This window comes from Balaenoptera musculus, chromosome 6, assembly GCF_009873245.2.
Source record: "Balaenoptera musculus isolate JJ_BM4_2016_0621 chromosome 6, mBalMus1.pri.v3, whole genome shotgun sequence".
Lineage (NCBI taxonomy): Eukaryota > Metazoa > Chordata > Mammalia > Artiodactyla > Balaenopteridae > Balaenoptera > Balaenoptera musculus.
The window spans coordinates 9,594,580-9,615,188 of NC_045790.1; the positions used below are offsets into that span (position 1 = coordinate 9,594,580).

General features: G+C 40.6%; 1 protein-coding gene across 3 annotated transcripts in view; it reads left to right on the forward strand.

Annotated features, from left to right (window-relative positions):
* The window catches only part of KIF13B (kinesin family member 13B), a 192,676-nt gene that overhangs the window by 160,212 nt on the left and 11,855 nt on the right, over positions 1–20,609 (forward strand). For all 3 annotated transcript variants that reach the window (XR_005020172.1, XM_036854067.1, XM_036854068.1), the window contains one exon: positions 6,460–6,593. Coding sequence is in view for 2 of the 3 variants with exons in the window: in XM_036854067.1 (XP_036709962.1) it covers positions 6,460–6,593 (134 nt within the window). In the remaining variant the exon portion in view is untranslated. The remainder of the gene's footprint in view (positions 1–6,459; positions 6,594–20,609) is intronic.

Sequence of the window (20,609 nt, forward strand, 5' to 3'; positions counted from 1 at the left end):
TTGTGAAATTGTCTATTTTTACCTTTAATTATAACAGTTTTTGCATGATTCATTTAGAAACTCTGTTACTGGGTATAACACATTGGGATTGTTATTTTTTGCTGACATAGTGATGTTTCTTATTATGAAATGTCCCTTTATCTCTCTGGTAATACTCTTACTTTGAAATCTGTCTTGCTTGGTATTAGTATAGCCACACCAACTTTCTTTTGCATATTGCTTGCATGCTGTATCTTTGCCTCAGTCTTTAAAATTTTAGCCTATATTTATCTTTAAGAGTGATTATCTTATAGACAGCATATTTAGGTTTAGTGTTTTTTGTTTTTTTTTAAATCTAGTCTGACAATTTCTGCCTTTTAATTGGCATGTTTAGTTCTTTTACATCTAATATTATTATTGTTATGTCTGCCATGTTGCTGTTGGTTTCTGTTTGGCCTATTTATTTATTTTTTCCTCTGTAATCTTTTTTGTTTTCTTTTGGTTTAATTGAAAAATCTTTTGCAGTATTTTATTTTTTCTTTGGCTTTTTAGTATACCTGTATTTATTTATTAATGTCTTTGTTAAAGGATTCTAGTAGGTATCTTTAATTTTACCACAGTCTACTTAGAATTAATAATTACCACTTCCCACTGAACAAATATAAGAATCTTGCAACAGTGTAATTCCATTTACCTGTTCCCCCACCCCTCTTATTTTGTATTATTGTTGTATCTTTTGCTTTTATAGGTGTTGTGAACCCATTTTACAGTGGTTGGTTTTTTTTTTTTTTTTTTGCTTTAAAACAGCTATTTGTCTTTTAAGGAAATTAAGAAACTATAGATAATCTTTTATATTTTCCTTCATATTTATTATTTCTGTCACTATCTACTCCTTCCTGAAGATCATATATTCATCTGATATTATTTCTCTTTAGCCTGATGAATATCCTGTATTATTTCTTATTGTGCAGTTTTCCTTGAGAAGAAGGGTCTCCCCTTTTGAGAATATCTTTATTTCACTTTTTTCTTCAAAGGATATTTTCACTAGATAGAGAATTCTGAGTTGATAGCTAGTTTTCTTTTAGCTCTTCAAAGACACTGCATTATCTTTTACACTTCTTTTCTGATGAGAATTCAGCCATCATTTGTGTCACTTTCTCACTACATGTAGTATATCTTTGTGTATGTTGTTTGCTTTCCAGTTTTTCTCTTTATTTTTCTTCTTAGCAAGTTGGGCAGTGATGTGCTTAGGTATAGTTTTTTTTTTTAAATTTTATTTATTTATTTATTTATGGCTGTGTTGGGTCTTCGTTTCTGTGTGAGGGCTTTCTCTAGTTGCGGCAAGTGGGGGCCACTCTTCATCGCGGTGTGCAGGCCTCTCACTATCGTGGCCTCTCCCGTTGCGGAGCACAGGCTCCAGACGCGCAGGCTCAGCAATTGTGGCTCACGGGCTTAGTCGCTCCGCGGCATGTGGGATCTTCCCAGACCAGGGCTCGAACCCGTGTCCCCTGCATTGGCAGGCAGATTCTCAACCACTGCGCCCCCGTGTCCCCCCCTGCATTGGCAGGCAGATTCTCAACCACTGCGCCACCAGGGAAGCCCAGGTATAGTTTTCTTAGTGTTTATCTTGCTTGGGTTTCACCGATGTTCTTGGGTCTATACATTGAGATTTTTCCAACAATTTTGGGAATGTTCAGCTATTAGTTAATTACATTTTTCCCCTGCCCTTTTCTCTCTACTCCTTCTGAGAATCTAATTGCACACATGTTATATTGCTTAATATTGCCCTATGGTCACAGAAGCTCTATTCTATTTGATTTTAATTTTTCATCTTTTATCTTATTCTTGTTTCTTCTGATTGGATAATTTCTACTGCCATTTCTAGTCTTTTGTTAAGCACATCCAAGAATTTTAAATTTCAGTTATTCTTTTTAGTTCTAGAATATCTTTTTGCTTCTTTTTTTAATAGTTTTAATTTCTCTGCTGATATTTCTTTCCTACCTGTATATTTGTTAAGACCATATCCTTTTTTACATCCTTGGACCTGTGTATAAAAACTGCTTTTAAACTTCTTACCTGCTAACTCCAGCATCATGACCAATCTCCTGGTCTTTTTCTGACTGCTTTTTTCTAGACTATGGGTCATATTTAATGAGTTTTGACAAATTTATTTACTCGTGTAACTTATACCCCAGTCGAGCTGTAGAAGATTTATATGACAGCGGTTACTCCCCACACTCCATCAGTGTTCTGATTTCAGATTAGTTTTGCCCATTCTACGGTTTCATTTAAATGGAATCATATAGTATGTGCTCTTTTTGTGTTGGGCTTCTTTTGCTCAGCATGTCTGTTCAAGTCATCCATACCATTGCATGTATCAGTAATTTATTCTTTTTTATTGCTGAGAGATATTTCACTATCTCAGTGGAATTTTATCAGTTTTTAACCAGTTCTCCTGTTTATGGACATTTGGTTGGTTTCCAGTTTTTGGCTACTGTGACTAAAGCTTGTTCTTGTATAGGTCTTTTTGTAACATTTCTGTTGAGTAAATACCTAGGGTGAAATTACTTGGTCATAGACTACTACCTTGTTTTAAAATTCTGTAAATTAAAGAAAAAAATTCTAATCAGTGTTTACTTGATCTACATATTTACCACTTTGCTCCGCTCATCATTGCTTCCTGCTCCTCATTCCACGCTTCTGAGTTTAGTTTCTTTTTTAGTGGCTATATATCCATCATTAGTGCTTTTAGCAATCATCTTTTTTTTAGTGACAGACTCTTTCTTTTGTATGTTAAAGTTTTTATTTTGCTCTCACTTTGAAGAATCCTTTTACTGTGGAAAATATCAGACATACAAAGTAGAAAGAGCATCACGATGTGCCCTCGAGTGCCCCATGCTGGTTTCAGAACGATCAGCGCATCACCAGGCTTACTTATCTGTGCTCCCACTACGTCCCCACACCCTCTCAGAATGACTTTGAAGCAAATCTCAGATATTATCTCATCTGTAAATATTTGTACATGTATTTCTAAAGTAATACCCACAGTAACATTTCATTCCTAAGAAAAATGAAAAATAATTCCAAAATATCATTAAACATCTAGTCAGTGTTGAGATTTCCCCAATTGGATCAAGAATATCTCTTAGTTATTTTGAATGAAAATCCAAGTAAGGTTCACACATTGTGATTAGTTGATACGTGTCTTAAGTCTGTTTAGTCTATATGCTCCTCTTCATCTTTTTTCCCTGTTGCATTGTATTTGTTGAAGAGACCAGGTTTTGTACACAGACGCTGTACATTTTTATTTTTCCTGGTGACATCCTCACCAGGTTATTTAAACATGATTCTCTGTCCCGTGTATTTCCTGTAAATTGGTGGTTAGATCTACAGCCTTGGTCAGATTCAGGCTAATTTGAGGGAGGGACGGAAGGTAGGGTAAATGAATGGGTAGTTTTATGTACTTCCCTTAGGAGACATATCATATCTGATTATCTCTCTTTCTGTGATAGATGCAGCCTTTAGTTGATTATTGGCTAGATATTTATTTAATCAGAGGTCATCCTCACTCTAGAATGTTAGTTTAACTGCATGTAAAACTTTAGATTATTCCTAATTTTTTTCTTAGCATTTAGATGATTATATCTTCTAGCTCTTTATTCATCTTAAACTTCTTGTTTGTTTGTCTCCTCTTTTTTTTTTGGTGGCCATGCCGTGAGGCTTGCAGGATCCTAGTTCCCTGACCAGGGATTGAACCCGGGGCCCTTAGCAGTGAAAGCATGGAGTCCTAACCACTGGACCGCCAGGGAATTCCCTTGTCTCCTCTTTTTTGTTTCTCTCATCCCTATTTTTGCTTTTGACATATCTCTTGGCAAATAGCTTTCTCTTTGCTGTATTTTTTTAATGATTGAGCTCATGATTACAAAATACCCTTCTGTAACTTTTCATAGTTTACTTAGAGTTAATAGTCCTTTATGGAAAAGGTAAAACCTTAACCATGCAGGTCCGTGCACCATCTGTATTGCCAATGAACTTGCATCGTCTTGGTCCAGTGTGGCGTAGAGGGTGGGGATGGTCATGTGCTTCTCTTCAGGCAGCCTCATATACAGATGCCTCAAGTTGACTGGCTTCTTCTTTTTAAAGTGTTAATTAGGGTACAATTTTTAAGTCACATATGACTTGGATTAGTTTTTCTTGAAAACTTAGTTTTATTCACTAAGGATAAAGAATTATAAAGAATAAAGCATTAGTAAGTCTCCTAATATCATAGGCGTTATCTGCACGTCTGACCCCAGCCTTTGGTAATTAAGAGCAGGTAAGAACAGGGTTGGTTCAGGGCACTTGTCCCTCTCTTGTGAAAACAACTCAAACACCACTGTCTTCCTGAAAGGTCAGTTTCATCATCTTCATTCAGTAAACAGCATGAAAAAGTTGAATAAGATATGGTCCCTGACTTTAAAGAGGTTAAAGTCTGGATGGAGAGCTATTCGAGTGTGTCATTGGCTATGTGATTTAAAAATGAAAAGCCCCATTTTATTCTAGGGCAGAAGTTATTGGGTTGGCCAAAAGGTTCATTTGGTTTTTTTTCTGTAAGGTGGCTGTAGTAGCAGTTAGTTGTCTTTAACTTCATTCGAAACAATTTTGTTAGATTGTATTGTGACAGCTGTCATATCAGTGTGCATTTAAAAAAAGACTTATCAAAATTGGTGAATTTTTGTATAGTCATTTTAATACTGAAGATGGAAGAAAAAAAGCAACATTTTCGACATATTATGCTTTATTATTTCAAGAAAGGTAAAAACGCAACTGAAACGCAAAAACAGATTTGTGCAGTGTATGGAGAAGGTGCTGTGACTGATCGAACATGTCAAAAGTGGTTTGCGAGGATTCGTGCTGGCGAATCCTTGCTGGACGATGCTCTGTGGTCGGGTAGACCAGTTGAAGTTGACAGCGATCAAATTGAGACATTAATTGAGAACAATCAGCATTATACCATGCGGGAGATAGCCGACATACTCAAAATATCCAAATCAAGCGTTGAAAATCATTCGCACCATCTTGGTTACGTTAATTGCTTTGATGTTTGGGTTCCACGTAAGTTAAGCGGGAAAAAAACCCTTCTTGACTGTATTTCCGCATGCGATTCTCTACTTAAAAGTAATGAAAATGTTCTGTTTTTAAAACAAATTGTGACAGGCAAAGAAAAGTGGATACTGTACAATAATGTGGCACGGAAGAGATTGTGGGGCAAGTGAAATAAACCACCGCCAAACACACCAAAGGCTGGTTTTCATCCAGAGAAGGTGATGTTGTGTATATGGTGGGATTGGAAGGGAGTCCTCTATTATGAGCTCCTTCCAGAAAACCAAACGATTAATTCTAACAAATACTGCTCCCAGTTAGACCAACTGAAAGCAGCACTCGATGAAAAGCATCAGAATTAATCAACAGTAAATGCATAATCTTCCTTCAGGATAACGCAAGACTGCATGTTTCTTTGATGACCAGGCAAAAACTGTTACAGCTTGGCTGGGAAGTTCTGATTCATTTGCTGTATTCACCAGACATTGCACCTTTGGATTTCCATTTATTTCGGTCTTTACAAAATTCTCTTAATGGAAAAAATTTCAGTTCCCTGGAAGAATGTAAAAGGCATCTTGAACAGTTCTTTGCTTAAAAAGATAAAAAGTTTTGGGGGGCTTCCCTGGTGGCGCAGTGGTTAAGAATCCGCCTGCCAATGCAGTGGACACGGGTTCGAGCCCTGGTCCAGGAAGATCCCACATGCCGCGGAGCAACTAAGCCCGTGCGCCACAACTACTGAGCCTGTGCTGTAGAGCCTGCGAGCCACAACTACTGAGGCCCGTGCGCCTAGAGACCGTGCTCTGCAACAAGAGAAGCCACTGCAATGAGAAGCCCGCGCACCACAACAAAGAGTAGCCTCTGCTCTCTGCAACTAGAGAAAAGCCCACGCCTAGCAACAAAGACCCAACGCAGCCAAAAATAAATAAAAAAAAAAAGTTTTGGGAAGATGGAATTATGAAGTTGCCTGAAAAATGGCAGAAGGTAGGGGAACAAAAGGGTGAATGCATTGTTCAATAAAGTTCTTGGTGAAAATGAAAAATGTGTCTTTTATTTTTACTTAAAAACCGAAGGCACTTTTTGGCCAACCCAATAGTACTTGACAAGTTAGTGACAAGGCCCGGGGTTGGATTACCCTTCGGATTTAATAGGAACGATGGACATTAGAGCATTTTAGAAGTACCCCAATTGCTGCTATTTAATTGGAAAAGGAAACACCATTGTGTTTGAGGGTAACTATAATAAGAGCATGTTTTTTAATATTAATTTTTTTAAGGATACGTTTTTTGATTTATATTGTTAGATTTGCTTACAAAGCATATGTGGCCAATTTACATTAAGGAAGATGTCTCTGTAATTGTTTTTGCCTTATCTCTTTTCCTTTCAATATTTTTTTGGCAGGACTCAGTAACCTAGCAGCCTCCTACTTGGGTCCAGTAAGATCCTTCGTGCCGCAGATGCCGAAGCTGCTGAAGTCTCTCTTCCCCGTCCGTGACGAGAAAAGGGGCAAGCAGCCGTCTCCCCTCACACATCAGGTAAAAGCGTCACGAAAGCAACAGTGCACGCGCTCCTAATAGGTTGCTGGCGCAGTGATGCTCTGCGCCGCGCTGAAGCCGGAAGGAGAGGGCAGCAGCACCGGGGGCGTCAGCGCTGGGCTTCCAGACCTGGTAAAAGCTCTGATAATTTCTCTTCCACTCTCGTCGGAGGCAACAGAGCTGTTTAAACGCATTGACGCTCTCAGTCCTTTTTGCTTTTAAAAAATGCCAAGTACGCTACTAATGTGATTTATGGTCATATCACTTAGAGCAACAGTAGTGAAATTTATGAAGTGCACTTAGTGTTGTTTGCGTATTGCCAAACAGAAAATGTAATTCTATTTTTAATTCTTGATTTCGTTTCTTATTTCACACAGTTTTACATCATTCCTGCCCTTGCTGCTCAACCTCTTTTTTCCTCTACTGTGGTTTACCTGTTCTTTCACTGAAATATTAAAAGTGATCACTTGTCTTATTTCCCCTTTTTATTAAAACTCTCTACCCGGCCTCAGAAGAATTTTTAGAGAAGATGTTAAAGGGTTTTCCAAATAATCAGGAAGTTGCTCTTGTGTGATGGTGCATGGGAAGCCTGTTGGAAATGCAATTTTTAGCCTCATATAGGTGTGAATTCAGCAGAAAATGATAAATGAGGATTTATTTATACTCATTCAAAAACACATACAGTGCAAGTTCAGTTGCTGAAAGAGGTCTTTTGACATCAGCTTCTCCACATTCACTTAAACATTCAAGTTGCAGAAATGTAGGTGAGTCCTTGCCTGAGACCTTAACTATTTAAAAGACTTTTCTAAGTTTATGAGTGCATATTCAAGGGGGATGGTATTAGTTTTGTAAGGTTGCTGTGCAGATACATAGTTTTTTCAATCTAGGATTATATGAGCATATATATCAGCATAGATGCACACATATTGTATGAAAAAAATTAAACATCGAGATTTTTGGAAATGTTTAAATTTTAACCGGGCACTAACGGGTGCTTGACAGTAATCAAAATGAATCTGAGATGGCGAGAGCTTAAAATAAATAGCAAGTCTAATGTTTGGTGGGGGTGAGGGTAGGCAAAAAAGATTTTGCCAAGGGTTCGTTATAGCATACGTTATTCTGTTCTAAACTGCTACATCGTTGTTTCACAAAGTATGATTCATTTACTGTTTGTGCCAGAATTTCCATGGTAGCTTTTTAAAAAGGTAACTTTAAAAAAAATACAGCCCGACCTTAAAAAAGTATAACTCATACCTCACCTTGGGGCATCTAATAATCTGCATTTATAAGCACCCAAGGTGATTCTTATTCACATTAAAGTTTTTTTTGTTTTTTATAAATTTATTTATTTATTTATTTTTGGCTGTGTTGGGTCCTCGTTTCTGTGCTAGGGCTTTCTCCAGTTGCAGCGAGTGGGGACCACTCTTCATCGCGGTGCGCGGGCCTCTCACTGTTGCGGCCTCTCCCGTTGCGGAGCACAGGCTCCAGACGTGCAGGCTCAGTAGTTGTGGCTCACGGGCTTAGTTGCTCCGCGGCATGTGGGATCCTCCCAGACCAGGGCTCAAACCCGTGTCCCCTGCATTGGCAGGCGGATTCTTAACCAGGGAAGCCCTAAATTTTGACATCCACTGTTTTTCAATTGCTGTTTCGTGAAGACAGAGTTACGTAAGTTAAAGGAAATTGGAATGGTATTAGAAGTCATTGAATCAGACTACGATTGTTACAATTATAAGCTACTTTAAGCTTTTGACGTAGCAAGTCAAATCACCTGCTACCATAAGTTCTTTTACTGTTTTGCCAGTGAGTGATTGATTCCTCTGGATATGAGAGGAACAGCAGTGGTTTAGAAAGAAATCTAGTGATTGGTGGATAATTGCAATTTGTAATGTCAAGTTTAAGTGAGGTAATCTTGAAATATTTTGAAGATATCTTAAGTAATATTTGTTCATTCAGTTTACTTTTTTTGAGCATATATGAGCAAAGATGTTACAAAAAAGTGGCCCCACATGCTGCATAGTTCATAAATAAATGAGAAAGTCAATACAGAAGTGGCCTTAACAAAGATGCTCAGTGGTGGAGCTGAACTGTTCCCTTTGGTTGGTGAAATCCCCGCTCCCTTGAAGGACCGTTTCTCAAGGTCACCAGAGCTCCATCTTGCCTGCACTTCTCAGTCCTCATCTGACTTGACAGTCGTGCAGGAAACATTTTTGTCTCTGGGCTTTAGCGCTGAGCTCTTTGCCTGGCTTCCCTTCTGTTGACTGCTCAGTCTTTCTCAGGTGCCTTTTCTGGGACCCTTTATTCCATCAAGCCGCTGATACTCAGGTGTTCCAGAGCTCCCTCCCAGGTAATCTCATCCAGCTCTGTGGCTTTTAACTCTTTATGCATTGACGATGCTCACATTTCTATCTCCAGCCCAGGCTTTGCCCCTGAGCTCTGGCCTCGTGGAGCTAACCGCCTGTTCAGCTTTTCCACTTACAAATCCATTAGACATTCACATTTTACAAGTTCAAAGCATTACTCCTGGTTTCAGCTCCCAAGTCCATCTACTCCCAGCACACAAAATACTTACAAAATACATGCCCATCTCAGCGTGTATAGCACAAATGTCCACCTAGTTGCTTCACCTCATAAATAGTCCATCAGTAAAATTTTGTGGGTACCACTTTCAATCCGGTGACTTCTCGCCATCTCCATTTCTCATCACTCATCCATGCCATCGTCTCTTGCCTTGACTATGCAGCAGCCTATCAATTGGTCTAACTGACGCGTTTTGCCTCACAAAGTCTTCTCATTCACAGAGAAGCCAGAGTGAGCTCCCAAGGCCTTACATGAGTTCATGGCTTGAAACCTTCCACTGCTTCTCTTTGAATAAAATCTATTCCTTACTGTGGTTTACAGTGTCCTATGTGATCTAGCCCCCTGACTTTTAATCTTTATTCCCTTTATTTTATTTTTTTATTTTTATCTATTTTTTTTAAATTTATTTATTTTTGGCTGTGTTGGGTCTTCGTTGCTGCGCGCGGGCTTTCTCTAGTTGCAGTGAGCGGGGGCTACTCTTCGTTGCAGTGCGTGGGCTTCTCATTGCGGTGGCTTCTCTTGTTGCGGAGCACAGGCTCTAGGTGCACAGGCTTCAGTAGTTGTGGCACGTGGGCTTCAGTAGTTGTGGCGAACGGGCTGTAGAGCACAGGCTCAGTAGTTGTGGCGAACGGGCTTAGTTGCTCCACGGCATGTGGGATCTTCCCGGACCAGGGCTTGAACCCGTGTCCCCTGCATTGGCAGGTGGATTCTTAACCACTGCACCACCAGGGAAGTCCCTATTCCCTTCATTTTACTCTTTGTTCACCATGCTAAGCCATATTGGCCTTTTTGTTGTTGTTGTTTGTCACATGAACTATGAAGCTCCTTTTGATCTCAAGAGTTTTTGCACTTGCTTTTCCTTCTACTTGGCCTGCTCTCTCCCAAAGTCTTTGCATGGCTACTAGGTCTCTAGTAGACTGGTCTGCTAATATCATGGTCAAGAAAGACCACTGTAAGCAAATATGTTTGAATTTAGAGTGGCCTGAACCAACCAAACTAAAACAACAGCCTCTACCATACATATTACAGTGTATTCCCATATTTAATCTTTTCATTGGGAGTTATTGTTATGTTTATATGCTTATTGCTTATCTCCACTCTAGAATGTACTTCTTCGGGGCAGGGGCTTAGTCAATGGAAAATATATGTTGGTTGACTATTGACATTTGTACAGCTTGTAATATTAGGTAGTTTGAATGTACCAAGTGTCATCGAGTGGTGTAAAGGACTGTGGTTATAGTTGGGAGGTGAGAGAATCACATCTGAGTGGGGATTTGAGATATCGAGGCATATTTATGAAGTTTCTTTCCTAGACTAATGCAAGTTCCACTAAAGAACTGTTCTTAAAGGAGGGAAAAGCTTGAGCTTATCATTTTGGACTTAGTTGATCAAAGATGCTTGTGTTCTCATTTTTACTATCTCTGCTAAAGCTTTAAGAGAAGTAAATTATAATTTAAAATGACAGTATCAATATAGAGGTTTCCCTTACTAGGACCACTTTAAATATGCTTTAAATTGCTATCACCTAGATGATGTTTCATCCTTGGAATTAGGGCACTTTAGCGTCCATGGAATTTCAAAATAACAGCAACAAGAGCAATGCTATATTGGCTAGATTTGTTTTAGTGTTTCCCAATTTTTTATAGTAATCTTCACTCTAATGGCATCCTATTCACTTGGAAATCAGATTTGATACCTGAAAGTTGAGGTTCTTACTTTTTTCCCTCCTTGTGGAACCTCCGAGTCCTCCAGGAAGAAGGTTGGTTTATTTCTACCCAGTCTTTGCCTCTGCTTTTTTCTGCTGTTGCCCAGGAGTTAAAGGTTCTGTGCTCCTTTAGGCTTTCTCCAGACCTAATAGCTGAAGATTAGTCAACTGTATCTCTTATAATAAATGCCTCATCATTCTTCCGTTGTCTTGCCAGGGTTTTGCTTAAAGTGGGGAGCCCAGAAGTGATACTGTAACCCCTATGCTTGAAAATAGTGCAACTGTCACTGTCCTCTTTGGAATAACGTACTTCTACCAAAGTGGCATATGATTGCACTTTTTTTAAAGGCAAGTATTTCTGGTTCACTGTGCTCTGGTCAGTTAACATTCCCCTTTTTTGTTTGCTTGTTTATTTGCTTACACTCTTGTCAATGCACTTCTCTTTTTATTATTATGTTGTTTAGTTGAAGTATAAAAATACTTAAATAAGGATCTTTAGATTCATTTAGAAAATTTTTCATCTTGATTTTGTTTCAACATTCCTAGGATAGCAAGATATTTTTTGAATAATTATTTAAAAAATACTTCTGTCCTAACTATCATCTGCAAACTTTGAAGGGCACAGTCTGCATTTGAGTCACAAACAAAATATGGAACATTAGGGCGTGAGAGAGAATTCTGTCATAGGTGACTAGAGATCACTCCCCAAGTTACAGAGCGTCACACTTCAGCTCTGCATATTCAGTAACTGCCATCACCAGCCCACGTTTCCCCCTCTCTCTAGCAAAGAGATTATGGGAGACTTTGTTAGATGCATTACAGAAATGGAGGGACACCATGCCTTCCTCTGTATCACCAGTCCAGAAAGCCTAGGACAAAATTCATGCTGATGAACGTTCCTAGACCACTCTGCCCAATGCCTGGCATAGCCGTAGCTCTGTGTGAGGCATCCATGCAGCGTAAAGAAGTACACGAATACCCCGAAGCTTGCTCTCTGTTTTGATTCTGGTTTTAATTGGCTACTAGTGCCTTGTTAGTACACTAATTTCAATGGCCTACATAAATAGTCATTAAATAATCAATACCAGACTAAAAAACTTATATAGGTTTTAGAATGACATCAAAGATAGAACCCAGAAAAATAGAAATGAGTGCACATACCTAAAAGGAATCTGGATCACTTCTACAGTACAGGAAGGGATAAATATTAACATTGCATAAAACTTAGAGACAAAAAATAGATAGTAACCCTGCTTAAGATTTCTCCTGTGAGATGGCACAACAAACTAAACAGAAACCCCCAAATGGATCAGCAGAGAAAGTACATGGTGACCCAGCAGACTGTAGAGTAAGACAGGCACACTCTCGTTTCCGTCCCCACCCAGCTTTCTCTTTTCATCATTCTCAAAGCTATTGCCCTCTCCATTTCCTACCTGACTGTGATGAAAGATCTCAGAGCTTCTTCCTTTTTCTGTTTCTGTCCCAAGTTAATTTGGAGACTTAAACTCCTTCTCTGGAAGAGTCACAGTAACAGAGACACTCACAGCAACCCACCTAAACACCACACCTGGGTTCTCTCCGGCATCATGAGACAACACTTAGATCATTGCACTTAGTGCTGGGTATGTTACTACTAGACATTTGTTGACCAACTGGAATTATTTCAGAGAATAACATCAGAAATGATTTATGAGGAAGGATTAAAGGAGTTATTTATAGCTTGACCAAACAATGACTAAGAGAGCTGACTGTATAAGCATTCAGGGGATATCAACACCAAAGGCAGGGAAGAATTGTGTAAGGATGGTTCCAGGAAAGCAGCAGTATGAAAGGCACAGAACAACAGAAATGAAGTTAACGAAGAGAATGGTAACAACCGTAAATGAGTACAGTGATTTACAGATAGCAGGGCACTCTCTAAAAAAAGCCCCAAGGCTTTCTGTCACTTCTATTTTGTAAAAGTAAGATATTGCAAATATCAAAGTATTCCCATTAAGAACCAGGGAATGCAATAGATCCTGTTTCTACCAGTCATTCTTCCTCTTTTCTTTGCTAGATTAGGTGGAAGAGAGGCAGAAGTTGTGTAATGAAGGAATGATTATTATCAAAAAAGTACTTTTAATCAGAGTGTCCTTGACATTTTCAAACAAGAATGTTCAATTCCCTCCCTCATGCAAAGATACAAACACACAACCACAGTGAAAATCTAATGAAAAGATGAATGTTTATTAACTTGTTCTTTGGAATCAGCAGGTTCTCAGATCAAGAATCTGTTATTTTGGGGGGCATATTTCAGCATCTGAAAAGATTCATGGATCTTTTCTTGTAAGATAGAAGTTAACAGTTTATTCTGAGGAATAGAAAAATTTAAAGAAAGAAAATAAAGATTTTAAGAAAGTCTTTAGAAACAAAGGTTCTTATATTTTACAAAATCATTTGGCTTGAACATATTTGTAAAGACTTATGTTTGTCATTTTTATGGAGATTTGTTTTTGTTTGTAATCAATTTCTGTCTGAGTTCCAGAAATGCAAAAGATACAGCACTGAAAGAGGTGGCAGCTGACAAAATTGCTGTCTTTGACCTTCTGATGCAAGTTTAGTAACTAATCTGGAAAATAATGAACTGCAATTAATGAAATCTGTACTCATATTCAAGTGTGTTTCTCAGACAGCACATACAATAATTGAAAGCACTTCCTGCTCTCCAATTAGTTAGATTGAATTAATGTGGCATAATAGCTTTTTTCATATATCTAGACGATTGTGTTCAGATGAAGCTGTTTATGTACTTCAAACTTCGGTACTCCAAATGGCATCTTTGGTTCATTGGGGGAATTAAAGAGTTAACGCTCACATTCAATTTCCACCATCAGAAACACAGCCGCATTCCGGCCTATCTTTGTTTTACCGTCTGCCCCTCTGCCCCGCAGTGTGCTGCGCTTTGCTTATGGCTGCCTTGTTGACTTCAGGGATGCTTGTCTCCAGTTTCAACACAGCTTCCAGTGTGGAAGATGGACAGGGCCTTGAGTAGAGAAAGCAGCGCCCTGTGCATCTCTGGCCTAGTTGAAAAGATGCTTGGCTAGTTCTTCCAGCTTTCATGTCAGCGATTCCTCCATGTATAAAACGGGGAGAAACAAACACAGCTACTGGTTCTTCCCTCGTGCACGAAGATGCTGTTTTAGGCTCTTCATACTTGGGCTCCTCTGATGAAACAAGCCATATAAATGCCTCTCCTGGTGTCTTAAGGGTTCATCATCTTAACTAACTAAAATAAGAAAAGGTATCTATACTTTGTTTCCTAGCCTTGAGTTTTCCTTAATTATTCTGGTTATTTTTAAAGGTTATTTCCCCCTGTAGTTTATATTTGGATATGGTATGCTATATTGCTTTTTCTTGAGTTAACAAAGGGAAGTTTGCACAGCCTTCTGGAGTACAGACTTTTTAAAAAAATTCAAAGTAGGACTTCCCTGGTGGTCCAGTGATTCAGACTCCACGCTCCCAATGCAGGGAGCACGGGTTTGATCCCTGGTCGAGGAACTAAGATCCCGCATGCCACACGGCGTGGCCAAAAAAACCCAAGAATTCACCCAAGGCAAGTGATTTCTGTTCAGTTGCTTTGGGGATGTATTCTTAGGCATTCTTCTTCTTTTTTTTTTTCTTTTAATTTATTTATTTTATTTATTTTTATTTTTGGCTGTGCGTGGGCTTTCTCTAGTTGTGGTGAGCGGGGGCTGCTCTTTGTTGCGGTGCTCGAGCTTCTCACTGCAGTGGCTTCTCTTGTTGCGGAGCACGGGCTCTAGGCGCGCAGGCTTCGGTAGTTGTGCGCGGGCTTCAGCAGTTGTGGCACGCGGGCTGTAGAGCGCAGGCTCAGTAGTTGTGGCGCCTGGGCTTAGTTGCTCCGCGGCATGTGGGATCTTCCTGGACCAGGGCTCGAACCCGTGTCCCCTGCATTGGCAGGTGGATTCTTAACCATTGGGCCACTAGGCATTCTTACTACTTTACGAAATGAGACTCTTATCTCTGTTTTCTTTTCCAAAATCATAACATCTTACCGTCTATCTTTGCCCCAGAAATGTATGGATATTGACATACTTAGAGACACTAAGTTGACAGGTTGTCTTCAGAATCAGGGTTAGTAGTTGATCTGAAAAATAATGAAAAGAAGATAGTTTCTGAGGCAGGATAGGAGTTGATGGAAGAGACCTCAGTCTGCCAGTCGTTTTTCACAAATGGGCCTTGTATACTTCTGTATGATTCTGGAGACCTGAGGTTGGAACCTTTTTTGGTAAAGAGCCAGATAGTATCATTTTAGGCTTTGCAGGCCAAACAGTGTCTGTCAGAACTAGCTGTAGTTCTGGTCCGAACATTGGGTCTGGTTTTGTTCTAATAAAACTTTATTTATAACCCTGAAATTTGAACTTCATATAATTTTTACATGTCACAAGGTATTCATTTATTTCAACGACTTCAAAATGTAAAAACCATTCTTAGCTTACAGGGCACACCGAGGTGGGGACAGTCTAGATTTAGACCCTGTTTTTAAGTTTTTAGATTGACAGCCATTCTATGTTTCAAGTAAACATCCTTCATCCTTCATGGATGCTTGAGAAACTAAGTGGATGGAGTGAATATTACATCCTCATTTTAAAAAATAGAAATCTTTTTCACATAAATACTTAAATAAATTTTAATTATGCAGAAGTTTAAAAAGTAAACTAGCTAAACCCTAAAAAATAAGGAAAAGTCTCTTTCCTCACAACTTCAGAAATATTAGTATTTAAAATTTTCTGTATCTAGGGCCTCAAGTAAGTTGAACTAACACATATATGATAGAGTGAAATAAAAAGTCTGTTTGGATGGGCTTATTCACTTTTATCGACGGATAAAACAATTTACTTGTTGATAGAAGAAGTGGGCCTTTTAGTTGTTTCATGTAATTGAGTTAAATAGGAATATCAGATGGTGGACCTTGAGTGCCCATTTCTGAGGAGTAAGAAGGGCCCTGTCTACGTCTGGTGTTGTACACATTGTATCCCTAGCTCCTGGCACAACCTTTAGAATATAGTAGGCACCTGCCCCATGTTTCACTTACATCAGGTGGAATTGTTGATTGTTTAAAAATGTGTGTATAGTAAGTCTACCTAGAAGTACCTTGGAAGACAACACCCGAAATCCCAATGATTGGATTACCATGGTACTTTAAAAATGTACTGAGTGCTTGGTGTGCCAGGGATTTTATATGCATCAGCTCAGCACCACTGCTGTCTGATGAAAATAAATATGAGCCACGTGTGTCATTTAGAATTCTCTAGTAGCCACATTTAAAGTAAAAAGAAACAGGTCAAATTAATTGTGATAAAGTAATTTAGGATTGACATACATACACTACCTATTTTACTATGCGTAAAATAGCTGGCTAGTGGGAACCTGCTGTAGAGCACAGGGAGCACAGCTCCGTGCTCTGTGACCACCTAGCTGGGTGGGCTGGGGGAGGTCCAAGAGGGAGGGGATGTATGTATACGTATAGCTGATTCACTTTGTTGTACGGCAGAAACTAACACAACACTGTAAGAGAACACCGCGGGGGGGGGGGCACTGCCAGCTCTCCCTGACACTGCCAGCCTCACCACCCTGCCTCTGATTAACATAACCTTTAAAAATTTGTTTATATTGATTAGGCTATTGCTGATTCTTGATCTTTAGTAATTGTACGTGTCTGATTTTATCTAATGTTTGTTACTGTACCAGAACATATTCAAAGATGAGGGGAAGTATCTTGCTTATGTGCACTGCCCCAGCTCAGTGGTGTTCCTTATATTTTTCTCACTTTAGCAGCACGAATATCAAAGGTTAGCTATTGAGTATTTATGGCAAAAATAAATCTTACATCTCTTGTTGTATTTTCCTATGCTTGGATTAAAGTGATTGGTTAGAGTTGTAAAAAAAAAAAAAAAAGACTTAGAGGATCATATTCACTTAGGAACCATTAGAAAATGACATGTAAGAATTTATCAAAATCAGGGTAAGTGGTGATTATTAGGAAAGGTTCATTTTCAAACAAGAAAAAAATACATCAGAAAGTTTAATTTTTTTTGAACAAAGTGATGATTTTTTGCTTCAGCTGATATCTCTTCTGCCCTCTACCTACCCCTATGCCCAAATTTTGGAATTTGATAGGATTTTGATAGGATTTTTCCAAATCCTATCTAACTGTACAATTCAGCCTTCATGTCACTTAAGTAATTCATTCATTCACTTATTTACCTGCTTATTCATTCAACAAACATTAAGTTCCTGTTTATGGATGAGATGAATGAGACATAACCCCTACCCTGCAGAGAGCTCGCAGTCGAGAGGGGCTCCCGTCGAGACACATCGACAGATAAATAGGACGATGTGGTAGGTGCTGAATGTACGTGTCGGGGGTGACACAGTGAAGGCGGCATTTTGCCTGCAGTTTGAGGAAGAGTAGATGTTGCTTGAGCTGAGACTTAAAGATGACTAGGTCTTCACCAGGTGGAATGTGATACCCTAGGGGAAGGGACAGCGCGAGGACGGCGTGTTCAGCACAGAGTGGGTTAGCATGCCGAGCGAGGGAAGTGCAGCCTCGTGAGAGGTGAGGTTCTTTCAAGTCATGCCAGGGACTTAAGACTTTATTCTGGGGCAAGGAGGTCTCCAAATTAGCTTTCATGCCTAGTTATGAAATTCTGAGCCAGTCTGCTCTGTTTTCATTCAGGTGGCACGTGAAAGCCACAGTGTAGTAAATGACGAGGTATGGTATGAGAAGTGTGACCATCACCTTTTCCCCGAAAGGCTTCGGAGCAACCCTCTGCCTGTCACCTGCCCATCTGCTAGGTTTGAGCCACCCTCGGGACAGCACGATGGCAGGTTCAGCTGGCCTCCAGGCCACAGTCCCTTTCCATCCCTGTCACTGACCCCCCTGGGCAGTCTGCATGCATTTAACCGTTAGGTAAGTGCCTCTGAGCCTTGGTTTCTGTAGTGTGAAATGTAGATAATTATCCTTATATTCGTGAGCCTCGTGGGACTTCTTAATATTTATAGCTGCAAAATACTTTGCAGTCATTTTTATTAATAGTTACCAGATGTGTCGTAAGGATTAATGAACTTATGATCTGCAGTGTTTTGAGCTCTTGAGATTGGAGGCAACCGCCTGCACGGGGGATATGTAAAAGAGCATTAAAGTGCAAGCAGTACCATTTGGAAATGTGAGCTGTTACGTGTGAAGGACAAATGACACACTGAAGATTTCAGTGCACTTTGTAGGTATTTTTGGTACCCTTACTAAGGTTGCTAAATTCACCAAAGGCCATGGCCAAATACAGAAGGCTGGTACCCCCTGCCTCTCACCCCTCCCCCCCATGATCGTGCACACACACAGGTGCGTGCGCACGCTGTTTCTGCTGAGGCCACCGTCACCCTCGCCGTGTCGTCCCTTCTTCCTGGGCAGCATCTTTCGCTCTCCCCCCAGGTGTTTCCAGGTGTTCAGGAGTCTCCTTCATATCTCTAAATTTTCATTTCTCTTTCCTTTTCCTCTTACCATCCAAGTGCAGGCTCTTATATTATTGGCTCTCCGCTGAACCATTGAAGTAGCTGCTTAATTGATCTCTCCAAGTTTTCTCTCTACCCTATTTAGGGATAATCCTCTGTAAGCCTAGTTCTTATGGCCGCTTCATTCAGTACCTTTGGTGGTTCTTCATTGCCTGTGAAAATCCACCATAAATTTACATACAAGGCCTCCTCCACATACCCTAACCTCCATTGCCTCTGCCCAGCACTGGTCAGTCTAGATCATTCTCTCTCTCCCAAGACCTCCTGGAAGGTTGAGTAGCTTTTCCTGGGCAGGGAAGTGAGAGGAGGGAACACTGCCAGACACAAAGGGTAGCCTGCCTTTGTCACGCCGCTCTCCGAGTTCGAGGTGTCCCTCAGCTGTGGGAAAAGCCATTCCGTCTTGAAGCCCTGTCTCAAAGTGAAATCACCGTCATGGAGGTGTTCTAGGCCTGGTGAACAGAATCTCCTTTGAAACTGTCATTCTGATAGCTATCATTTTCCTTGACGTTTTTGTTATTTGCATACCGTCCTTCCCCCAAACTGGATTGCCGCCTTGTTGAGAGTGAGCCCGTATTCTTCAGGTCTTTGTGTTCCCACAGCGCTATTGCAATGCCTTGTACGCCTGAGACCTGAGTCCTTGTTGAGCTAAGTTTATACATTGAAGCAGAGCCCCAGTTAAGTTCATCATGTAGGGCAGTATTATGGGAAAATTTGAAATATACAGAAGTAGAGTGAATATTAGAGTGAATCCCTAGGTACTCGGCACCTAGCTTCCATAGAAACCGGTACGCAGCCAGTCTTGTATGTCTGTGCCCCTACCCTCTTGAGCATGTCCCTTGCTGGAGAAGTATCTACCTGTGGTCGTCTCTTGTCCAGAGTTGGTATTTGACAACCACTGCTACCTAGCACCCCTCGGAGGGGACACCCCGAAGTTTACCAGTGTGTGAAGCGAAGTGGGTGCGGTCAAAGTACCTGAAGTTGCACTCAGGACCCACTCAGACCTGATGTGATCTTATTGTTGACACGGTTTTCAGCCATTTCAGGTGTGTCTCATCATCCAGTGCCCTGGTTCTCACGTCATCTGAATGCTGGGGGTTGGGCAGGCATCTCTATGGAGCAGGTCTGTTGCCTGATCAAGAGGTGGTTGTTGAGAGTGAGTGATGGTCAGGGCTAGACTCAAAGGCTTCCGCTTAGTTGCCTGGAGCCACAGAGTCTCGGCCAGGGGCCCTGCCCCACCAGGAAGCCCCGTGGGTCCACTGGATTCCAGCATCGCGTCCCAGTCAAGCTGGCCCTTTAATTCATTTCAGCAGATACTTTCCCAAACATTTACTGGATTTTTAAAAGTCACTCTGAATCATAAAGAAAAGTGTCAATTATTTTTCCATGCTCCGTTCAGGAGGACAAGAATCTTAGAACATCTTTCATCCTGGGTGGCTATAGTTCCATTCTTGGTGGGATTTTTACGTTTTTATGCCTTAAGGGAGAATGTTTCATGCCAATCTTGTCGGTTTTGAATAAGATCTAACTGAAGAATGTAAGTATTTTGGAGTTCCAGCTTAACAAACTTTTTTCTGCCCTTACTGAGAATTATGCTCTGAACACCTTTCCATTCGTGGGGGACTTCAGACACTATGGGGAAAATAAAAATAAAGGTAGTAGGCCATGCACTGAAGGACTGTAAGACAGGGTGAAGGGTACGTGCTTGAAATGGAGAACCCCTGAAAGGGAGCGGGGAGCAGGGGGCAGGTGCTGTAGGGTGGGAGGGAGTGAGGTGAGCCTGGCGGGGGCGGGGGTCCGTGGCTTTGCTGCCAGCGGGCGTCCTCCCTCGTTCTGTTCTGTTGCCTGCTCACACTGGCTCTCTTAAACACACCTCTGACCCTCACTCTCCCTGGCCTTCAACCCCGAGGAACTCCCCAGTGTTTGCAGGGTAGAGTGCGTCTTCTTTTCCTTTATCCCTGGGTCCTCCCATCTGTTTAGCTGGATCTCCTACCATCTCCTATTTAATTGCCTCTCCTCTGTGCCTTTGCTCCAATCCTGTTGCTGGTCCCTCACCTCTACAAAATTAATCCCTTCTAGCAGTTTTCTCCCAAAGGCAGTCCCAGGGCATAATTGGTTGTAGCGGTACCTTTGCTGAAACGCGATTGTTTGGTGTGTGAACACAGCAG